This window comes from Tyto alba, unplaced genomic scaffold (assembly GCF_018691265.1).
Source record: "Tyto alba isolate M040663 unplaced genomic scaffold, T.alba_DEE_v4.0 Super-Scaffold_29, whole genome shotgun sequence".
Lineage (NCBI taxonomy): Eukaryota > Metazoa > Chordata > Aves > Strigiformes > Tytonidae > Tyto > Tyto alba.
The window spans coordinates 3346204-3363924 of NW_024881303.1; the positions used below are offsets into that span (position 1 = coordinate 3346204).

Here is a 17721-nt window from a genome sequence, read left to right on the forward strand (position 1 = left end):
CCCACCCACATTTGTTTTCATTTATACAGAAATCATTTGTCATGAAATAACAGCACCTGACACCAAACAGGAGACTTAACAGGTAAATGATGGAAAACCTGAGAGACAGTGATGTCATTTGCTGAAAGTAAACAAAAGGATTTTACTTTTGATTGATCCAGACTGTCCCTGCCCTACCTTATACATAATCTGGCTAAACTCAAATATGTTACAATCCTTTTTTTGTTGTTTTTCAATCAGAATTCAATTTTGCTCATATTTAAGGTAGTAATTGGACAATGTGCAACAATGTATATTTTCAAATCATTCTAAATTGACAAGTAGCATTTCAACTGTGTGAATTTAGTACACATAAATTTAACTTGTGGTCTTTCCTCTTCCACAACTTGCAACCCAAGATATCTATGTGCATTTATTTTCACAGTGATTCATAAAGCAAGAGTTTAAAACATTTAAAACACCTTCTGGTAATAAAGTAGTTAATTTCTTAATTGGCAAGACCTGTTCTGTAAGGCCTAGAAATTCAGTGACTTTTGACTGGTACAATACCGTTAAATACTTTGGTATCTTTAAAATGCCTACACTGCATAGGAGACACATTCATGCACAAAAGACCACTAATGCTTAATAAGTTACATGTTTATATGCTTATTATCAGTAGCCTGGACTTTGTAAAACTAGCTGCTTATCTTCTGAGCTGACACAATGAGCCAATAAGCAACGTGACACTTGTCTGTAAGCAGCACTACCTTTCTCTGTTCCCTCCATTTGAGAAGGGATCGTCCTGAATTGTCCTGTAGCAACAAAAACAGTACAGTACAGGAAGGCTCTAGAATATGTAATTACAAAAGGCACTTCTGAGAAGTAATTCACACAAGTGTTCCAGTGAAAGTGGAGTTTTGTCTAAAAAACATTTACCAAACATTTTCCTCCTCTTCTCTCCTGTGGTTAGGTTAGTTTTTTGAAGGTAAGTGAAAGAAAAGTAGAACAACGTAGGACAAAATAAGAAAGGGAGAAGTCAAAGTCCCTTTCCTTCATTTCTCCCTTCTATTCCAATATCTGGGCTCCCTTTTTGGTACTGTGCTCTAGAAATGTCTGTATGTTTGGTTTTTGAAAGCTTGGTAACTACCAGGAGATTAAAAGGATTAGTTAAGTAGTCTAACCTTTAAAATTGAATAGCGTGAAATTAATTGCACAGTAGTTACAGTGACGTACTATTCCCTCTGTTCAGCATTTAGACTTTGGTCACAGACTGAGCATTAGAAGTAAACCTAGGTCAAGGTATAAAGTAGTGTTAAAATATGCTAGCTAATAATATTTTTCAAAATACCGTCCTGATCATCTGAACCTCATATTTACATTGATCCCTGGAAGTATTTTGAAACTTTGCTAATTTCCATAGCATAGGCATGGTTTTAGGGTGTGCTCAATTCCCGCATTGCTAACACACAGCCCTGGTACCCACACAGAGAGATTTATTATAATTGATAACACTTATTGATTAATATTAAAAGAAACAAGATCTCACTACTACAAATTTTTTAAAGCTCTGATTTATATCAACTTTGTCAACTTGACACATTTCAAATTTTTGAAAACATTTTTGCAGCCTCTGAAAAATGAGACGTGTAGATCCCTGAATTTGGGATTACTCAGAGAAATAGCCAGTATAGGCATTTAGAATAGCAGCAGTGAAATAATTTATAAGGACTTTGTGATACTCCAACGTGTCATTCTTGTATTTCCATTTCCACTGCATCACCTGCATAAAGCAACGGAGGAGGAGAGGAGGTCATATCCTGTGTGTTTAACTCAGTCCCTCAACTCTCCAACGTTGGTAAGTAACCATCTAGGCAGAGATAGCATCCCCTACAGCCACATGGTGATCAGGACTGAGTGAAAGTAATTTTCCACAGGTTTCTCCACAGCTTGTAGGCAGTATTACCCCGGTTTCTGGGGGACTTTTGGTTCATTACAAGTGCTGTCAGAATTTGTGACCTTGATAGCGGTCTGAGACACAAAACATCTTGCCCTCTTCCTCTGCATCCTCAATTCATGCATATTTAAAGAGCTCCAGTTTCAAGTATTGCCAGTATGGCCCCTTTCACCAGTTTTATGTACATTGTTTAAATGTGTCTTACTGGTCCGATGGAGGCAAGGCAGCTGTAGGGCATTTAGACTATTTGCAGCAATAGGTTATATACAAGCATTTGATCGTGCAAGCTCTTATTCAGCTGCTTCTGTGTCAAACCCCTCCGAATCTTGAAGGTGTTCCCAGGAAACTTGCATTTCCCCAGCTTCGTCGACTGATCAGATTGGAGGTATTGCCTGTCATTACAAACCTCGATGCTCTTCGACCTTCATGATTACAGCACTTCTGCATGGTGGTCTAGGAGTACTAAGGTAATACCCATCCAAATACAATTTGGTTTATCCTGTTTTTCCTAATGCATATTTATCTTCATCTATTGACATTAATATCCACATTTATAATGCTGAAGGAAGCTAATTTAAGCTGTTATTCCCTGAGTTCTTCATATTCGCGTTGAATATGTTTCTTCACAATTAATTACAAATTTAGATTCGGTACTAGGATCTACTACAAAAGACAGGCCTTTCCAAATTATCACTCAGGTCAAAACAAACACTGCATCAATGGCAAAGGTCCATGTTTGTGAGGCCCAGTGTGAGGATTTCACTGACAAAATAATTCAAGTTTCCCTTTTCCTTCTTCTGCCAGTTGTTTAATAAACATACTCCACTGCTTTACTGAATTTACAAATTATATAAACAAACCTCACATCTTCACTTCTACTTAGTGACTTTTCCATTGTTTAGTTTAATTTATTTCCACGCACAAAAAAATTAAGGCCCCTGCAATTCTTAGGTTGTCTGGCAGCACAGCTTAAAAAAAAAAAATAAAAAAAGTAGTAGTCTTTATTTGCCAGCTGTGAAAGTTCTTCAGATGAAATACTGTTATACTTAGTTGGAGGCAGTAGTCTACATATTTTTAAGAAAACTTTTTTTCTGGGCTCGGCAGAGAAACAGCCATGAAGAATAACCCAGAACCCTAATGCATATAGTGGAGCATATTGCTTTACAGAAATCAGAATCAGTTTGCAGGACATAGACCATATCAGGGAAGTCTTGCTTTCAACAGCAATTATACTGACAGTGTTGAAGACTGACCTACTAATATTACTAGGTTAAGACTATGAAGTATTCTAGAAAGCCAAAAATATTTTTAAGTTTTGAATTCAGTAAGTTTGCATTAGACCTTGGCTTCAATCGACTCAGTACAGTAAATTCAAAATTTATATTTTAAATTAAAACCAAAGTATCAAAATAAGTTAACCTAAAAAAAACATGTATTTTTTTACATAGTGAAGATTACTTTTAAGCAAAACTTAGCAGAAAAGCAGTTTGGGAATAAACAAAAGTTTTCTTTTGGCAGTGTCCGGTTTAGGATTTAGCTCTGTCCTCTCCTTGGAGGTATCTGTTAACTGAAATTCATCAATACAAAAAGGCAACACAGTGAAAAGCTGAAATATTAACATTTCAGTAAAGTGCATGGGACTGTGGCAGACTTAATGGCTTTTCTATGACCTTATCTCAGATGCTGAATTAAACGATGGGGATGCCAAGTTCTTTACTATTCTATTGAGGTTGGCAATTTTTTCTTCTAGTAAATAGTTTTTCCTTTCAGCAGTTTTCTGCCGCTGTTCTGTCATCTCCAAAGCCTTCAGCAGTTGTGCATTCTCAACATAGAGATCCTTGACCATTGCATCTGCTTTAGTGTTCTTGGAAAGCTGAATTGTGAATAGAACATAATTACTCAGAAAATGAAAAGCAAAATAAAAGATTAAAAACAAGAAGTGCTGGAACAGGAGGTGAATGTGTTTATTGTAACTCAACTATCAAAGGAAGACAACCCACCTATTCATCCTATTTTCCTGTGTTAAAAACCTGTATGTTTGTGGAGTCTTTACAGATACTATGAATATTTTGAAACTGGAAGGACTTTGTAAGGAGATCAGGCCGATGAGAGAGGGCTTCAAATGAAATCTTGTTAGATGAGTACTGCTATATGGCATTAGTCCTGTAAGGATAAGTCTAGCTCATGAGTGGATCCACAAGCCCTGTCATCCCACAGAGATACTTCTTCCCAGGTTTAGGACCACCAGCTCCTCCTGTAAAATTGGGAGAGCAGCCCAGCACTTGTCTACATGCTTTTGGGAGCAGCTCTTTGGCCGGGGACCCTGGCAGCATAGCACTTCCTAAATATGAAAGAGGAGACTGTACCTCAGTAGAAAACAGACTGTTACCACGTCATACCTGTCTTGAATGTTCAAAAGCCACCTTTTCCTAAACTATTGAGAACTTCTGAAGAAGGCTGACCAGAGCAAGAGCAAAAACTCCAAAACCACGTCAAGCAAACGGTGTGTTGGGGCAGTGGGTTTTGGGAAATTAATTGTACAGTAAGTACAGTACTGTCTGTACTCTTCAGGAAATTATTTTTCCTCCTTTTCTAAGCAACTTTTCCAGTTAGGATACTTCATCAGAATGTGACGTTTCTTTCCTGACTTGAAGTCCATCAGCATATCAAACAAGCACAGCTTTTAGGAAGTTAGTGAGTGGTGGATTCAGTCCCCAATTTGGGGTTTTAGGAAGTTTTGGGCAAATAGGCTGTCCTTTAGCTCAGAAGCATTAAAAGAAAAAGGAAAGCACCTTTAACTTTATTCTAAGCAAGGATGGCTTGGCAGCTTTTGCATACTTAGTTGTTTACAGAAGTAACGGGGATGATTTGAGGGAGAGAGTAAGAATGCTTACTTGTTCTTTCAGCTGATTTACTTTATCTTGGAGAAGCCTCTTCACAAGCCTTAGTTTCTGTTCAACATCCATCATACGTTCTTCCATCATTTTTAGAAGCTGCTCATGACCCCCCTGGAAAGCAACATTTATGTGAGAATCAGTTAATAAAAATCAGTTCACATTCACCAGTCTCCTCTTTTTTTTTTTTTTTTTTTTTTTTTTAGTTTATGTTTAAGAAAATAGCTGGCATTCCATATTTGAGTCTATTTTAGAGCTGACTAAAGTAATAAACCATTCATGGAAGCAAAATGTTATGGCAACAGTTAAAGGACACTCACAACAATGAACTAGTTTTCTGGGTCTAAGTTACACTCAAGTTGTTCTTAGATCTGGTAAACTGATACAAAATTCTAAGTTCTGACTTGACTGTGATAGTCAGATCTGGATAGTTTCCTTTTCTTGTTCTTACATGCTGCCCTATTTCTGATGAATGGGGGAAGCAAAATACCAATCAAAATGTTAACAATCTTAGAAAAAAAACGAAGGTGAAGTCATAAGGGCATGTTAGTTTGACAGTATAACCCTCCTCTGCCAAAGCCCCCTTGAAATTGAGTAATATCCTAAAACAGTAGGATGCTATTATCCCAAACTTGGGGGTTTTTACATTTTTTTTTTTTTTTAAGATTAGCTGTTGATAACTAATGTTTCCAAATAGTAACTCTAAAATGGTTTTGCTCTTTTTCTTCAGTGAGGCAGCAGACAGTCTAACTAAAAGCGTAGTAGTAACTCAGTGTCAGGAGAGTGCCCGTTACACCAACGGTTAAGTTATATTTTCCCAAATAAATTAGAAACAGCAGGAACTACAAGAAAGCTTGTTTGTATTTGGGAACTTTAGACACTGACCGCAGGGAATGGTGTTCTTTATTTTAATGCTAGCTTTCTAGGAAGCCATCTGACAAGATTAACATTGAGAAAGCACTAACCTTCTCCCCAAAACAAAATACTTTCAAAACCGAAGTACCTTCACACATGAAAAAACTGAGAGGGAAGAGTGTTTCAGGTAGTTGGTTTCTCATCTAAACCACTGTGGAAAGATCCTCTTAGGGGATTAATTGAAGTCCAGTCAACATTTTAGTTGTTGTAATACCAGAAACTCCTTAAGTCTACGTATGAGGTTACACGATTACTTAGCTTGTGAAAAAAACTGAAAACAGTTATATTAGAATCATATAGAAAGCAGTTTTACAGTGTTGCTAGACTGGATATTTTTCCAGATTAAAAAAGTACTACTGAGAAAAATTTGCAGGGGACTTCCTAGCCAAGTCATCTGGAGCTATCTTTTATAATTTGATTGGCATTCAGAAACATGGCTGACTTATTGTGGATGCAGGAGCCTTGAGTGAGTAGAGATGACTATAGTTCTTAGTTTCCACTTAATGCCTGTGATCCCTGTTTTTTGCCTTAAAGTTGCTTTGAGAATGTTCTGTCTAAGTTCATATTATTTCATGTTTAATGGGAGAAGCCAGCTCAAGCATTGGCTTAAAGGTCATTAGAAAGACAGGAGCAAAAACATCTTCGAAAGCAAACAGCTGAAATGGTTCATGGCTCCCAACTAGAAAAATCATAGGCCTTAAAAAGAGGTGTTTTTCTGACTTCTTAAAATATTAAAAATCTATTGTAATCCAGTAATTTGAGGCAAAAGACAGACCAGTAAAGAATGCTATTCAAGAAACAAGTGTGTCAATTTTTCCTTTTCTGGTACCGCCTTTTTACTTTTTTGCCACAGCAGTAGAATATGCCCATGTAGTATGCAAAGTCTTTTCTTAAATGTGCAGGTACATGTGCTAAAGAGAAGCTGAGTATTTGTACTTAAGCACATCCCTATTACAAATCTTTCCCAGAAGTCCTGATATGACAGTCCTCAGCAAAGACAAATATTTTGTCTAAAATTTGTTAATTTTTGTTCACAACGCTGAAACTATTGATACTATTAAGACAAGAGACATTACGTTTAAAAAATTTTTTATTTTTCATTTACATCAAAAATGTCATCTTTCCCTGTTAAAAAGTTTATACATCTTATACAAAAATGCAGTATAAATACCCCAGATTTTCTTCAGTCTCATATAAAATTAGTACCATTTGAGAAAAATAGTCTCTTTCCACACTGAACAACTGCACATTTTAAATAACATAAATAAAAAGTATTTGTAACAAATTAAAAAAGACAGCTTTTGAACTTTCACAAAATAGCTTCTAGACCAATAAATAGGAAATAACACTGTGGAGAGGTTTGGGTTGGTGGTGGTTTGTTTGTTTTGTTTTTGTTTTGTTTTTCTTTTTTTTTTTTTTTTTTTTTTTTTTAAAAAGCACAAAGTAATTTGATCCTCAAGTTTCTCAGCTTATGCCAGTTCGTGTGTTTGTGTGTGTTTATCATGGTAAGGAATGAGATCATAAGCAGCCAAGCTGTCAGAGGTGCCCGATCCTCCGGTAGGAATCTGCATGCACTGCTCGCTGCTCCGGTAGCAAGGCCTAGAGAAAGAAGGCAAGTGGGATACTTCACCCTGATATCCAGATTTTCTTTTAAATACGTTTGTATACTTAGTTAAAGCAAATCACCAATACAAGCGAAGCAAGCAACTCAAGACAAACAAAAACACACAAAAAAGAAAACATGCAGAGTATCACATATTATATTTCTGTAAGTACTAATATTAGCACTACACATATGCAATTGAGGAGATATTCAGGATGCATTTTCTAGATGCAAGGACTCTTCAGATGGCTCATCCATGTTTTTGAGGGATTTAACAAGATCAGGGGCAGGGATTAACTGCAATTAGCAAAGCAGTTAAATTTTAGAGGAAGTTATCTCCACTATACATATTTTACAGATTGCCAAATAGCATTTGTGAAAAACGTAGTCCTACTGACCTCCTTTGGAAACTTATTTGCGTTTCTATTTTAAACCCAGTTGTAAGTCTTTTCCTGAGACAGGTGAACAAGCTGTCGGCCAGAGGTGATTTGAATTTTGAAATAAAGAGCTGAAGAAAGGGGAACTTGAGCAACTCTAACTACTTTGAACAAAACTACTAGTTAGCAGAAGTTTCAAGAGAACTTAGGAAAAGACCAGGTCATTAACAGGCTCCCAAATCTAATTATTGAGGAAGGAATATGAGAACAAGTGCAGCAACTGCTACTGTGCAGCAGGTAAGAACCACAGCACTAGACACAGCAGAAAGTCATTTGGAATTCGGAAGAGTCCAGACATGTTAACACAGTAGAAAAGGCTCAGGAATTTTAATTTAGTGAAATTTGAATGTATGACAGTAGTCTTTGGAGGACAATAGCTCAAGACTGCATGTAAAATGAATGAGAACACCATAGCCATGATCAAAAAGCAATGAAAATTGCAAAGCATGATGAACACAAAATAATTCCAAAAAAGAGTGGGATAACTTTGGATACCTTATTACACAGGAGGAGGACTTGGGATCTAAGGAAGCTGCAAAGTGCAGAGCAGCAGCAGCAAAAATAGGTGATTAAATTTACACAGAAAGCATGGAGATAACCTGGCGTTGTACTCACTGGTGAAAAGATGATGAAGAGGGATTAGGATGCAATTTTTCAAGATGCTAAAAGGGACATTAAAATGGACATAAGCTCAACTAAATGTTAACCCTAGAAATCAGGATGACGAAGAAAAATCAACAGTGAGAATTAAAGCAAGATGTGCTTATAGAAATGTCAAAGTTGAGACAAACTAAAATTGGCCTTGTTTATAGTTGTAGAATGCATGTGCTCAATAATGATTTTAGAAAATTATCTAGTAAAGCCCATGAAAAAAGCTGTAGGAGATAATATAAACTGGAATATCCATATACTTTAAGCTAAAAAAAAAAAAAATTAAAAAGATTAAGTGCATTAGTGCATTGAGAGCAAATATTTGCAAAGCCTCTCTGAAAGTATTTTTAAATTTATGAAGCTTTCCAGAATAAAAGCTTTTACAGGAAATGTAGAAGTGATTTATCTGTAGAACTACAAGTTCCAGGATGTGACTAGTTTGCAAATTGTTTCTCAGGCTTTCAAAGGCAAAATTACAAAGTCATCACTCCTAATGCAATACACAGCACATTCATTTGCAGATGCTACTGCTGTAATATGGCTTTTATTGATTTCAAAATTAAACTTGGTCCATTGTATATGACCAAGTAGATTAGCCGGTGGTAATGCACTTTTATCAGGACACAGCTGAAAGGCTGACAACCTTACAGTTGATTTATTTTTACTTATCTTATATATTATTTGCTGTTAAGCTCTTTGAAGGGGGGGTAAATTTTTGATTTTATGCCTTAAAAAAAAAAAAACACAAAAAACAAAAACAAAAACGTAAAAAAAAATCTCACTCTAAGTTTTGGAAACTTTAGAAATTTTTACTGCATATATTCTCTCTCCATAATACCATTTTTTTCCAGAATACTCTGTTAACACATTCAGAGATTTTTGAGCTTCAAAGTCTTGGTTTTACTATTATTTTTTTTAAATTATAATTGCAATCTGAGTTTAAAATGCAAAGCTTTTTCTCTGCTAACAGATTAATAACATTGTTAGTATTTTATCTAAGTTTAGAGATTTACCTTTTCTCATAAAATATTACAACTTTACCTTAAGACCTATGGCCTGAGCCAAAGCTTTAGAGATTTAGAGATTCAGTTACTTTGTGAAGAAGAGAGTCATTTGGCAAGCCTAGTCCCCAGAAGCTTAATTTTTATATGGGAGATGCAAACTTTTCGACCTATTGCCTATAATTCAGTTTTACATGCTAAAAAACCATAACAACACTAAAAGTAACTCTGCCCAATATGTGAAGTGGATGTAATCTTCCTTGGAATTAGATTGTTTTTCCTCAGAAATGCCAAAATTGAAATTTCTGTATAACAGTAACAGTGTTGTCCAAACAATTCCTTGTCTTACGGCCAAATAATGAAGATAAGATGACCGTATAAAAAGGATTATTTTGTATTCTGCTCTACTACAGCTGGCAGAACTCCGTGTGACAGCAACAGCCCAGGCTAGTATTTTATGTGTGACGGGTATGTGCTTGTGCAATATGTGGTGTAGCGTATTTTTTAAAACAATGGTTCCAAACATGGACATTAGGTAAAGAAAACAAAACCAAAAAAATACCTGTAAACACTTACTGCACATTGATCAGACGGAGAAAAGCCAGTTGAACGTGGATGGGAGTGGATTTTATTTCAAAAATATTAAGAGGACTTCAGAATTAAGCTATGGCTCAAGCTAAATACGCTAAATAACAAAGGTCTGTACGTATCTGTGATAGACTGAATTTCAATTTTTGAACTGGCATAAACAGAGAACGGATCTCATCAGAATTGAAAAAAACCCAGGAAAACTAAGCAGATATCCCTTTATAGTTGTAACTTGCAGAGTAACGAGAGCTTTACCTGTTGCACGTTTGTTTCAGAGGGTCTGCTTTCGAGTTCTTCCTGAAGACGTTGACTCCTCCTCTCTGCTTGTAGTAGCTGGTGTTGGAGCTGCAGGAACTGTTCCTTGGGCACCACAGCACAGCCTTGCTGCTGGAGCTCCCGGGAGTGCGGTGGTTTGCTAAGCATCACACTGCCGCTTGAGTGGAGCATCTGAAGAGGAAAGTCAGCCAGCCGTCAAAGCAGCACTGCCATGCACGCAAGGCATCTTTTGGTGATGCGCTAGACATCGGGTTGCTCTTGAGCAATTTCTTGTGGGCAAGAGAAGCAAGCCTGAACTCGGTAACAGAAGCTAAACAGACAACTTTTCTCTTTCCAGTGAAAAAAGATGCTTCTTTATGTGCAGATCTGAAGCCTAAAGGAATCTGAGCTTTGATTCGTAATTTCAGACCTGAATTATAAATTCACTGAATTTCTGATTAAATCCTGTCAAGGTTAATCCGGCCTGTGGTGAGCTTTAACTTAACAGGCTTTTTTAATTTTAACCTTGATCTCAGCAGCTCTTCTAAAAACAGCATCCACTTACAAATAAAAGCACTAGCGTGAGGCAGGCTAAGCTGTCCACCAGTGCTGATTACTTCTAGTCTTCAGGATGGAGAGATAACATTCTCAAAAGAAAAATAAATTTTCAGTGCAATGTATGATGACTTAAGTAATTTTATGCCAGCTGCTATATTACATTCAGAATTCAGTATTTAGAATCCCATTTATCTTTTGTTATGTCCACTAACTGTACAAATTTTGACACATTTTAATTTTTATTTTGGGACGTGCCATGAACAGTTTGATAACAGGTCTGGAGACCTCCTGAGCATCTGTGCTGCATAAGCAAAAGTATACTCAGAGGGGCCCTTGAGATATGGATGCCTGTACTAATCTGAAGTAGTTTAATTCCAAATTTAAGTCTTGCTTACATTTAAAAAAGGTTACCAAATGCATTAGCAAGCCTATGTAATGTAAAGATAGTAAATACCAACAAATAGCTCGTGCATAATGGCTGTCCTTTGTTAAGTTGTATTACCAGAGAAGCCTTTTAGTTGGTAAAAACTAGGTATCTCATGTGGGACAAAAGGATCATGTTCCTAATAGTCCCTGCTACAGCAAAAAGAGCACTTCAGAACAGACTAGTCTCACATCATTTAATTAAGTGCTGCTCTCAAGCAATGCTGTGACAGTTACTGGGTGAAGGTGGATCAAAAAGAGGCATTTCTGGCATTGCCTTATTGCGGTAGCATTGCAGCCGTGAGAGGCCAAGTTAGATAAACTGGCCCAACATTAGATGAATTTTCAAGACAATATTAAGAGCCAAGATAGTCACACAAAACAATTTAGCAGTTTTCTAAACTGAAGTAAAATCCAGGTAAGACTAGCTCACAGTTGTAATAGTTTATAATACTAAAAAAAGACCAGAACTGTCCAGTAAAAACCCCTGATGTTTCAAACATGCTGATTTAGAGCTTGAATTTGCATAAGATTAATACTTTCTTCCTATAAAGTTCAGCTGACCACATCGTAAAATTCTCACCCATTATCTCAAGATGATTACTCTGTTCCCTTAGGAAAAGGCATTTAAGATTATGTTAGTGGTTTTAATTTTCCTTCCACAAATGGTAGAATTACAGCCTCAATTTGTAATCATATTTCAGTTATTGAGCTAATCTATAGCAAACAACTACAAACATTTTTCATAATGGTGCAGCTCTTCTGGCTGTGTTAGCATCTGTACATCTCTGCTGGCCCCAGTAAACAGAAAATAGGTGTATACAAATAAGTTTACTTTAAATTATGTATTTTTTGAAGCTAATCAGGAGGGTCTCTTAAATCAACTTGTCTGTAAAGGAGCTATTCTTTTACTGACAATATAAACAGTGAAAATAATGAGCTTTTGATGGAATTTGTTTAGGGTTTCCTGCAATGTTGTGAAGCACACCAGTATCTAATGAAAGAGCTGAAGAAACAGACAATTAATGTTAACAGCATCTTAAAAATAAATACCAGTTTTGTGGCTAATGAAAACAACATAGTCTTGCCATATTCATCTGTGGAAGAAGTGGAACGATAATGAACTTGCTAAACTATTAGGGATGACACATGTGATCACTTATCAGTTAGTATTAAGGAAACATTTGACAGTCTGGTGAAAAAGCATGCAGATATCAGAGGTAAATATGCAAACACCTTCAAGGCTCACAGTGAATGGGTTAGAAGGAAGGGGTTGAGCCACTTTTCATTTTCTTACGATCAATTTAATTCTTTTGAATGCAAATGGTTCTTTTGAATGCAATTGGTTCTTTCTCTCCATTTTCATGGCAATGCCTTAGAAGCATGCAGCTTCTTGGTGTACAGAATCAAATTGCATGATACACTAACCACAAAGTAATTAGTGCTGCTGTCAAAGTAAAACAATGACATTAACATGAATAGTGGCTTTACTTAGAAGATGCATGGAATAATAATAAAAAAAAAGACAAACATAAGAGAAAGAAATGTTTTCTCCATGCTATGGTAGTACATTGAAAACGATTGCTCTACCTTCGCACACTATTTCAGAAAGAGAACTGCACCCTTCTCTGCTAGTTCCAACCACTGAGTTCTAGACAGGTTAGCCACGAACAAAAGGAGAACAGGCACAAAAGAGAAAGTTAGAAATCATAAAGTGCTAAGTGAATGTTATACACACCTGCTGGGAAAATGTTATCAGGAATAACAAAACTCCTGCATATTTGAAATAAAAATTTTAGGAAAAATACAGTTCTATGCTTGGTGTTTATCCTAAAGGGTTTAACAGTGTTTGGAATTTTCCTGAAGCTTAATGAAGACTATATAAATAAAAGCACAGGGCACATAAACAGTCTTTTCAGTAACTTGTCAAAATCTCATCTTTTCTACTCAAGTTTTTACAATTTTATGGCTAATTACATAGTATGTTCAGCATAACATGTTTCCCATTCGCTCTCTTGATGAAAAACATGAAATCTTTTCATAAACAATGCTGTAAAAGCCTCATCTAGCAGATGCTTTGATTTATGGAACAAGTCAAAATTGTGGTGGTTTGTTTTTAAATATTATGCTTTAAACCCAAATTCAAGACATCAATTTCATGCAAGATTGCTGAGACACAATTTGGAGGTCTAGCCTGACCTTAAGGGATACACTAACCTAACATAATTAAGCTTGTCCATTCCTGTAAGCAAGGATACCTAAGAATTATGCAGTTTTTACTGCATCCAGCATGATCTGTCTCCAGCAGTACTGAACAAACATCCACATATACAGCAGGCGTTGGAAGAATCTCAACTGAAGTTTTCACTCATGTCTTTAGATTAACAGCAAGTTGTGTAAATTGTTATTCTATCACGATCTAGATAAGATAGCAAGGCTTAAATTCTGCAAGTTATTCTCATAGGTTTCTATGTTAAGAGCAGCATTACACAAATATTAGTTAGGAAACTTGAGGTTACGTGTTTTAGGAAAGAAGAGAAAAGTGTTAGCCTTGCTTCAAGCACAGAAACAAATTTATTCTCTATTTGATTTTATTTCTGAGGACTTAGGTGAACTACAGTAAACCCCAACATGCTTTAGAGAAGCATGTTTGTCACACTAGCATCTTGATCATGAAGGGTGAAATTAGGCATTGGAGGAGATAAATTCTTCTAGTTTCGATTAGTTTCCTCTCTTCCTACACATCTAGAAGTTGTTTTTAAATCAATGGATAGATTCAGTGAGATAATTATGAAGCCCCACACTATTCAGGACAGTCAATGCTGAAAAGTACCTCCATTAACTGATCATCCAGTTTGACTTGCTTTTTTCTTAGCCCTTCATTTTCTGAGCTGGTTTCCAGTTCACGTTCAAGAGAATTCATCTGACTGATCTATTAAAGACAACAAATTTCCTTAGAAAGACAGTAGTTTCTTATTTTATCTGTGTTTTTTTTTTTGTTTGTTTGTTTGTTTGTTTTTTCCCCCCAATATACAAGTCATGAATCACTGCACGTCAAGACAATGCAAGATTAAGAGATGTAAGTATTTGGACACTTTGCTGAAAGTGATGTCTAAGACAATGTTATACAGTCTCTGACAAGTTTCAAAGGCAGGGTAACAGATTTTTAGTGTAAAAGTGGCAATGCTAGCATACAAGCACCGTCTATGTTCTACCACTGAACTGTTTGTACCAGCTGGAAGTCCTGCAGCACGCTGGCACAGACTTCCACCCTGTGTGCTCTGCCAAAGCACAGGAGACAACCAGCTCCTTGGGACAGGGATTTGTAAGAGACACAGGATACAAAGCTCGGAGTAAAAGAATAAAATTACAGCTTGTCACATTAGCTCTTAGAAATAGGAAGCACTGTACTGTGTCACATATTTGCCATCCCAAACTAACCTTCCTGTTTGCAGATGACAACTCCTTCTGAAGCTGTTCGCACTCTCTCTTCAGGCTTAGTTTCTCTTGCTCTATGGCTTTGACGATACCTGACTGGCTTTGATGCTTTTGGTGCTTTAGGGAAAGGACAGTAGATTCCAGCTGTCGGATCTAAAGAGACCAGAGACGAATAAACATGGAAAAACATTCCAGACCATTCAAAAAATCAAATTGCATCTACTTAATCTAAAATACTGAGTACCAATCAATTTCAGACTCATAGCAGATTCTGGTGTATTTTTGACATTTTAGCTTTGAGCAACAAAAGGCCTTTCCCTTCCTCTTCCCCATAATCTGCCCGTAAGCCAAGAAACTGGACATGACAAACACTCGGAACGTTAAGAAGTTTTTATGAAAGAAAATATTTGAAGGGCGTTAACTGAAAGTCAGACCAGAATCTTAGATGAGAGCTATCGGGATTTTCTTTTAAAAAAAAGAGCTGTTTGAAACATCATGAGTGCCTGCACACTCGGTGCAGATGGAAAGGAAAACTATTCCGTTATGCCTTCTTTCTGCAAGTGTGCCTATTCAAATGTAATGAGCAACGTTCCCCTCCTTTATTACCCACTGCAAAGTGAGAATCATTACGTTTTTGCCTAGCACACGGGCCGCCTCTAATCTGTCAGTTTGCCCAGGTTACCTTCTCCCTGGAGTGAGTCAGGTCGGTTTTAGTGCTCTGGACTTCTCTCTGCAGCCTCTCATTCTCCTGCCTGAGCAGCTGCTGCTCCTGTTTCGTCAGCTGGTCCAGTTCATCCCAGGGTAGTTGCCTCTGTTGGCCCTGCAGCCCTGAGGAAGGCACAGCCAGTTCTAGAACCCGAGTCTTAAGACAGACAGAATTGCAGGGTTAGGCCTTAAAGAAGCAGACATTTTCTCTATTCAGGTGGGTTTTAAGTAGGCTATCTGTAACTGCAGACTCTAAAGTCGCAGGATTCCCATCTTCCTCCCAGCCCACACACTGTTTTCCACTACCCAGCATGAAAACCAACATGTGAAACCCAGCGTGCTAATCACAGTGCAAACCCAAATCGTAGAAAATAGCTGTGTGCCAGAATGGTTGATATGTGTGCACAGAGTTCAACCACACAAAAAAGCAATTTGTGCTCCGTTTCAGTCTCATCAAGCAAATAATAGAACTCAGTATTATATATTATTCAGTAATAGCTGTAATTTAGTTCCTGTTGTACAATTCTGAAACAGCCTCTTTTCCACGTGGACATTAAATATTCCTTAATTACACGGCAAACAAGCCAAATTGCTAACTGAATGCATAACACCAATCCCAAGACTGCTGCCTACATCCTCCTTCAGTTATAGTTCTTCATCAGTTAAAAGAGGCTGATATAATACCGTGCCTTTCAAAACCAAGTTTGACTGAAAATTAGATCCCCCTGTCAATTACTAGTTTGATTGTGAATATGTTTGTGTTTTTTACAGGTGTAAATTCATACATTGTCCACATATTTATTTTTTTTTTGCAAAAGATTTCTTTCAGGGAAGAATGAAGACTCAGGAGGATGGACTGATCATTGCCTGTCCTCTTGTTCAAAACTTAAAAGTCTTTTAAAAATAAGTTTTAAATCTGCACATTATATACAATTTGATAAAACTAATAAGTTACCTATTTTAAATGGAAAACTACTAAATACAGGAAACACCATTAAAATAGGGCTTCTTTTGTACCCAAGTCCTTTCAGCTTTTTTTTTTAATTAGCTTTATATAGTTTTTCAAATAAATAAATAAATAAAAAGCAATAGTTGCCTAACAGCTCAGAGTCTACTTGCTCAAGCCTGCAGCTCTATTTGTGTCCTTTTAATGGACAAGCCAAGCTAAAGAAATGTTGGCTACATCAGCGGGCTACAGAAGAGCAGCAGCTAGTGTCCGTAAACCCTGGCACGCAAAGCAGACTGGCTGAGGCACCTGAGGTCCGTTACCTTTTCATTGGCATTTTGCAGTTGCTTGTGTAAAGACATCACTTCTTGTTTAAGAGTTTCCTTCTCCTGTTGCGTCACCCGTAAGTCTGATTTTAGTCGGGACATTTGAAGGTTGGCATTTTGCAGCGTTTCATCTAGACTCTGAACCTGTAATGAGCAGGAACACAGCTCGGCATTTGCTGGACCAAGATTTCTTGTAAGCTTGGGCTGCTAGGATGTGTATGCACCACATATCACGCATACTTAGGATCTCTGATGGAGAAGTGATTAAATTGTAATGCTGACAGCCCCCTTGCAAAATGCTACATGATTTTCTTTCTCTTCCAGATTAGCAGCCATCCAATTTGAACACAGACACACTACTGCATTCAGAGACACATCTTCCAGCCCCGAATATTTATTGTGTTATGCTGGGAAGAGAAGACTTCCCTTGAATTATTTATTCTTCCTGGCAGCCCGTGGCCAACAAGAAACCCCAAGCGTAATCAGCCAAGCAGATAGCTGTTCGTTCCCCTCCCCTGCCTGGTGAGAGACAAACCACTGCCAGAAAAACAGGGAGCAACAGCAGAGTCTCTGCAATATTTTAGGAATAACTGGGCAGAATGAATTGGCAAAAGGAACTTGGCTGTAGATGCAAGACAACATAGCTTATTTTCAGGGAAAAAAAAGTCCCTCCTAGCATTTAACAAGTTTCCTCTTGTCCTTTAAGAACGTCACTTTGAAAGCGCATCAAAGCAGCCATTCTTAGCTGCATGACATCTTTGCACACATTAGAAGAGGGCTGCTTTTAATGAAAAAAAAGGACTACAAGAGATTAAAAAAGTGCTTTTGATCCAGGACTATAACAAACCCCACTGTTATACCTTTTCTTGTGAAACGGTGAGCTGTGTTTTCAGTGTCTGACTCTGCTGTTCCCAGGACTTCTGTTCCTGCTTCAAGCTGCCAATTGCATTCTCTAAGCAGCTTACTTTAGCTACCTGAAATAAGATTACATCAGTAAACCTGACTCATTCAGGATTTTCCTTAACTCAATTCAACTTCAAGAGCT

The 17721-nt window shown here is 37.1% G+C and overlaps 1 protein-coding gene across 15 annotated transcripts in view; it reads right to left on the bottom strand.

Moving 5' to 3' along the window:
- Positions 1-35: 35 nt before the first annotated feature.
- Positions 36-17721, bottom strand: part of NIN (ninein) — a 64830-nt gene continuing 47144 nt past the window's right edge. For 9 of the 15 annotated variants that reach the window (XM_042799124.1, XM_042799126.1, XM_042799125.1 and 6 more), the window contains 8 exons: positions 17537-17650; positions 16674-16820; positions 15382-15561; positions 14703-14852; positions 14095-14193; positions 10281-10472; positions 4831-4944; positions 36-3809 (listed from right to left, as the gene is read on the bottom strand). In XM_042799124.1, coding sequence (XP_042655058.1) covers positions 3600-3809; positions 4831-4944; positions 10281-10472; positions 14095-14193; positions 14703-14852; positions 15382-15561; positions 16674-16820; positions 17537-17650 — 1206 coding nt within the window. In that variant the 3' untranslated portion in view covers positions 36-3599. Of the gene's footprint in view, positions 3810-4830; positions 4945-5930; positions 7345-8280; positions 8448-10280; positions 10473-12851; positions 12913-14094; positions 14194-14702; positions 14853-15381; positions 15562-16673; positions 16821-17536; positions 17651-17721 lie in introns of those variants that run through there. The other 6 variants (XM_042799129.1, XR_006165892.1, XR_006165891.1 and 3 more) reach the window with 6 other exon arrangements.